The 6,213-nt window shown below is 42.4% G+C and overlaps 1 protein-coding gene across 2 annotated transcripts; it reads left to right on the top strand.

Annotated features, from left to right (window-relative positions):
• Window positions 1-536: 536 nt before the first annotated feature.
• On the top strand, window positions 537-5,335 carry med9 (mediator complex subunit 9). Of its 2 annotated transcripts, XM_070856789.1 has the most exons (3): window positions 596-683; window positions 3,131-3,452; window positions 3,816-5,335. In XM_070856789.1, exons 2-3 carry the CDS (start codon window positions 3,391-3,393, stop codon window positions 4,030-4,032), a joined length of 279 nt encoding a protein of 92 aa, XP_070712890.1. In that variant the 5' UTR covers window positions 596-683; window positions 3,131-3,390; the 3' UTR covers window positions 4,033-5,335. The 2 variants fall into 2 exon arrangements, with proteins under 2 accessions (XP_070712889.1, XP_070712890.1); XM_070856788.1 differs by lacking the exon at window positions 3,131-3,452 and having other exon boundaries at window positions 537-683.
• The last annotated feature ends 878 nt before the right edge of the window (window positions 5,336-6,213 follow it).

Raw genomic sequence — 6,213 nt, 5'->3', positions numbered from 1 at the left:
AGAGGGGAGGGAAGAACAAAAGGGAAGATCTATGATCGGATGGAAGGGAGAAGAGATTAATTATATAGGATTACATAGAATATACAGCACAGAAACAGGTCATTCGGCCAAATCTATGCCGGTGTTTATGCTCCATTTGAGCCTCCTCCCCTCTTTCCTCAGCTAACCCTATCAGCATAACCCTCTATTCCCTCATATGCTTATCTAACCACCCCTTAAATGCATTCATACTATTCGCTTCCCTGTGGTAGCCAGCTCCATATTCTTAACACTCTGAGTAATTTCCCTATTTGATTTCTTGGTAACTATGTTATATTGATAGCCTGTCAGAAATGTTTGATTTTCCTCTGGCTCAGGGCCGAATCTCACTGCAAATTGCCAGTGTACTTTAAAAAAAACCCTAAAAACAAATAATTGGGAATAATCTGGCCGACTGCAGCCCTGGGACAATGAAACACAGTCGAGCCCTGGCAGGCAGGAGGATGAATGGAGGGGGGGCACAGCGCCGGAAGTGACGCCATCGTGAATACGGCCTATTCGCTCGGCGGTATGGCGGCTGGTGCTGGTGTCATGGCGGCGGCGGGGGCTGCGGTTGCAGCTGCAACGGCCCCGGCCGAACCCAAGGGGCCGATCAGACTGGAGGACTGCTCCTTCCTGCCCATTGTCCACGACATCATTAAATGGTAAAGCTGCAGGCACGGGCTGCGTTTGTTGTTGCCGGGAGCCCGGTTACTAAACTGAAGGTGCCAGGCCTTCAGCGGGAGGCGCCGGACTGGGTCTGGGAGCAGGCCGGGGAGGGGAAGGGCGGCTGGCTAGAGGCAGGCGTGCTGTGAGATCTGTATTCTATAATTACTGCGGCAGCATTTTAGGTCTTCAATGCTTTTTAAAAGAATTGATTTCCGCAGTCCTGAAAGGTCGAGGCAGTGAGTGGAAATAAAGACTTGCATTTATATAGCGCCTTTCACGTCCACCGGACGCCCCAAAGTGCTTTACAGCCATTGAAGTACTTTTTGCAGTGTAGTCACTCTTGGTTAATGTAGGAAACGCGGCAGCCAATTTGTGCACAGGAAGCTCCCACCGCACCACAAACTGCATTCCCTAGCCACCGACTCCATCCCTCTCCCTAGCATCTGTCTGAGGCTGAAACCAGACTGTTTGCAACCTAGGTGCCCTATTTGACCCTGCAATGAGCTTCCGGCCACATATCCGCGGCATAACTAAAGCTGCCCATTGCCACCTCCGTCCCTGCCTCAGTTCATCTGCTGCTGAAACCCTCATCCGTGCCCTTGTTACCAATAGACTCGACTGCTCCAACACACTCCTGGCTGGCCTCCCACATTCTACCCTAAGTAAACTTGAGGTCATACCAAACTCGACAGCCCATGTCCTAACTCGCACCAAGTCCTGCTTACCCATCACCCCTGTGCTTGCTGACCTACATTGTCAACATTAAGCAACCTACATTAAGCAACTCCTCGATTTCAAAATTCTCATCCTTGTTCACAAATCCCTCCTCACCCCTCCTATCTCTGTAATTTACTTCAGTCTGTGCTCCTCAAATCCTGCCCTCTTGAGCATCCCTGATTATAACTGCTCCACCATTGGTGGCTGTGCCTTCAGTTGCCTAGGCCCCAAGCTCTGGAACTCCCTCACTAAACCTCTCTACCCCTCTTTACTCCTTAAAATCTACATCTTTGACCAAGATTTTGGTCATCTGCCATAATTTTTTATGTGGCTCGGTATCAAATGTATTTGTTTTGTCTTAAAACACTCCTGTGGGATGTTTTACTACATTAAAGGCGCTATATAAATATAAGTTGTTGTCTCATCCAAAAGAAGGCACTGCTGAAAGTGCAGCCCTCCCTAAGTACTGCACTGGCGTGTCCGCCTGGATGTTAGTGCTCCAGTATCTGGGGTGGGACTTGAACCCACAACCTTCTGACTAGGGGAGGGTTCTACCTACTGAGACACTGGATGACACATAATGAAGCCTAAAGATGTGTTTTATGTAAGAGTTGTTGGGGCATGACCAACTTTATTCCAAAGTAAGCGTGCGATAGTGTTATAAAATGGCTTCAAAACATGCTATTTTTACATTTAAAAATTATTATTAAAGGGATTAATAGGCAAGAAAAGAGAGAAACTTATTTCCTCTGGTGGAGGAGTTCAGAACCAGAGGACATAACTTTAAAATTAGAGCTAGGCTGTTCATGGGTGATGCCAGGAAGCACTTCTTCAAACAAAGAATAGTGGAGATTTGGAACACTCTGCCCCAAAAAGCTGTTGAGGCGAGGAGTCAATTGAAAATTTCCAAACTGAGATTGATAGGTTTTTGTTAGGTATGGGTTATGGAGCTAAGGAGGGTAGATGGAGTTGAAAGAAAGTATAGCTCCTTTCACGACCACCGAACGTCTCAAAGCACTTTAAAAGAAAGAAAAAAAGACTGGCATTTCTATAGTGCCTTTCATGACCACTGGACGTCTCAAAGCGCTTTACAGTCAATTTAGTACTTTTGGAATGTAGTCACTGTTGTAATGTGGGAAACGCGGCAGCCAAATTGCGCACAGCAAACTTCCACAAACAGAAATGGATTGTTATTGTCCTGTGTTTTTATTTAAAATCCATTTTTACATCCTCTACTGAAGATACCAGATAATCTGTTTTTGTTATGTTGATTAAGGGATAAATATTGGCCAGGAAACCGGGGATAACTTCCCTGCTCTTCTTTGAAATAGTGCCATGGGATCTTTTACGTCCACCTGAGAGAGCAGTCCGGGCCTTGGTTTAATGTCTCATCCGAAAGATGGCACCTCTGACAGTGCAACGCTCCCTCAGCACTGCACTGGAGTGTCAGCCTAGATTTATGTGCTCAAGTCCCAGCCATTGAAGCACTTTCGGAGTGTAGTCACTATTGTAATGTGGGAAACAGTGACATACAGATACAGATTGGCCATGATCTACCTGAACGGCGGTGCAGGCTTGAGGGACTGAATGTTCTACTCCTGCTCTTGTGTTCCTATTTCCCTGTGTCCAAAACAAAAGGGGATAAGTTAGTTCAAGTAATATTTCCCCAAATCAGCCCTATGGACTGTTACTCTCCTGTGTTTTTAAAACAAATCCATTTTTACAGCCTCTATTGAAGATAACTCCTGATGAGGTCTGCTTCAGTGGGTGCTGGCAGTTATTACAGTACCATGGACAAGTGGCCAGCTAGTGTGGACCAGCTTTTCAACTATAGGGGATTCACCACAGCCAAGTCTGACCTGTTCTCACCTGATGTCTACAGACATGCACTTTTCAGCTGTGGCTAGTAGATAATGATCAGGAATGAAACCCTGCCGGTCTTTCCCTTTCCTAACCCGGGGATACCAAAGCTAACCAGCTTCAGCAATGCCCACCATGCTGAGATCGGGCCTTTTGGGAAATGAGCCTCCGACGTTCCTGGTCTTCAGGTTAGTACCACAGTATGTGATTGGTCTGCTTACTGAGCCATCATGCTGCATTGTTTTTTGATATCTCTGCTCTTTGTTACTTGTTATGGTGTATGAAGATATGGATAGGAATTATTAGCAAACCTTGCTATATTTTAGACATTGCTGGACGATTGCAGTATTTTATTCCTACAGTAAAGCCTAAAAAATTATTTTGAAACAATGCTATGATATTTGCTGAATTAGTATAACAATTCGGTCCATTGTGTTAATTTATCAACATGGTTATGCTTTAGTCACAGTAATGTTGCTGTTTTAAACATTTTGTAAAAACTTGGTACTGTATGTAATGGTTTCTCTACTGGTTTTATTGTTGGAGTGCAGCATGGACAAAGACAGCCAAGATGTGCACCAAGAGCTCAATAAACTGAAGACCAAGCTGCAGGACACCCGAGAGATGATTTCATTGATGCCTGGGATTGATGTTAGTCCTGAACAACAGCAACTGCAGCTTCAAAATTTGCGAGATCAGGTTCACACCAAGAATGAACTTCTACAGAAGTACAAGAGCCTTTGCATGTTTGACATCCCTAAAACATAGGAAGTGGCTACGTCGCAACATAAGGGAACGTTTCCATTCTGGATGTATCTTTTTACTACGGAGTTTATAACGGGCAAGATTGTAGCTTAATAATGGTTTATTGAGTGTACTTTGAGTTATAAATTTAATGTTGAATTTAGTACATGGTGTATGCACAGTGTATTGCTGTCTAGCTCGCGTGCTGTCTAGATCTCTATCTTTAGAGTTATCTTTGAGAATATATGTCCATTGTTTTCTTTGTAATTAGTACATCCAATGTACACAACTGTATTGACTGAATCATACTTGTGTTACTGGTAAGACTGATAAGTGTATGTATGAGGAAGTGAAATGTTTCTGGCTCTTTGATTTATTTGCACATGAAGGCAATAGCAGTGAACTGATGTGGATTTGGTCAGCTGGTGCATGAATTCAGGTTTATCAAAACATGGAATGCAGAAGGCCATTGGTCTAGGATCATGGCTCCTTCTCCAGTTCCATATTGTCTTTAACAGTAGATCTGTGACTTACAGTTGAATTTGTGTGTGCTTTTGCATTTGGAAACAGCACAAAAAACCCATTAAGCTTTTAAGCTTCCAGCAACGGGTTAGCTGGATGTTCTGAAGGTGGTTTGGCGTTCACAATTGATACAGATCCTTAGTTTAAGACCAAGTAATGGATATTGAAGTTTGAACCTGGCTATGTATTCACTGAGCTTACGCTGAATGATCTGTATTATTGTCCATTTAATAAAACCTTGTCATCTGATTTGTCTAACAAAAAATAGCACTGATGGTCATTAGCAGCACTGATGTGGTTTGGTGGCGGTGGAGCAAAGTACTATTTCACATTCAGTAAAAACTAATAAAGTGAAGGGATAATGCCTTGAATACTTCATAAAAACCTTCTTTCAGCCCTACTCATGATTTTGAGCTGCATGAATTACAATCTTTTTTGGGTGTGTGGTTCACATATGTTACATATTTATTGATCTTCATTTAAGAAACTCTCTGCTGGTTAGTATGGTGCCATTTCTCCCCACCTCATGATGTTTGTGGGGTGTAATGTTACCATACTAACCAGGAGAGAAACATTTTTGTTGTTTTTCTTGACACGTAGCAAGTCCCTTACGGGGAGGGAATAGACTCCCACATGTTTCAGAAATTCTCTCTCATCTTGTGTTTATTGTGTTTATATATGCTTGTGTTTCCCACTTCCCCCATACATACCTGCACTGTAAGATATGTACACACTTTGAACAAATCATTTTTTTTTTAAGTCTTCGAAGACTTCAAGAAATTAAATTGTATTCTGGTTTTCTAAATCTGTATTTTTCTCATTTCATAATTTAAGCAGTGGTATTTTAGACATCAAGGTGTTAACTTTGGTTCAATGGTAGTAGCACTCTTGCCTCTTGAATCAGAAGGTTGTGGGTTCAAGCCCCGCTCCAAATACCAGAGCATTTAATCTATGCTGACACTTCAGTGCAACCCTGAGGGAGTGCTGCATTGTTGGAAATGTTGACTTTCGGATGAGATTGTTAGACGATCTGTGTTCTTGTTTATAGATTACTCAAAATAATGGGGCTCACAGCATTATAGGTAGACAGTCACAGATTTATTAAGCAGATAATAACCATTATTGACTAATTAAACATACACTTAACAGCAGCTCTTGCAGCAACCTTGTGAGTTTGCCGGAGAGTCCACAAAGTACGTTCGTTTTGAGCTCAAAGTAGTAGGTTGGTCAGACCATAAACAGATTGAGGTATCTCCATGAACACCCATTCTTTTATACCATTTTTTAAATCCTGTTGTTTCAACATTATTTAATCTCCCTTTCATATCCCTTATCAATAACTTTGACAACTCCCTAACCTTTGCATAGTTTTCAACCTGATTGATATGTAAATTAAATGATTAGTCTGAAGACAGTTAATTTATGAAATATAAAAGGCTTTCTAACAAACCGAGGGTGTTACTTTCCCATCACCCTAGGCTGTATTCCTTTCACAAATATAGCATTCTAAGATTGCCTTTGCATGCAGCTGTTCTCTGATTAATGCATCCCTTTCATACCCCCTTCACCTTTGCAGACATCTCGCCATCATATAAAATAAAACACATCTGCTTGCCAATGAAGCTGAAAGACAAATAACTTAAAAGATGCTATGTTATCTACACACCTGCTCCTGCCTATAAA

This window comes from Pristiophorus japonicus, chromosome 15 (genome assembly GCF_044704955.1).
Source record: "Pristiophorus japonicus isolate sPriJap1 chromosome 15, sPriJap1.hap1, whole genome shotgun sequence".
NCBI lineage: Eukaryota > Metazoa > Chordata > Chondrichthyes > Pristiophoridae > Pristiophorus > Pristiophorus japonicus.
Note: the sequence above shows the minus strand (reverse complement) of the source record. Positions and strands in the feature narration are given on the sequence as shown.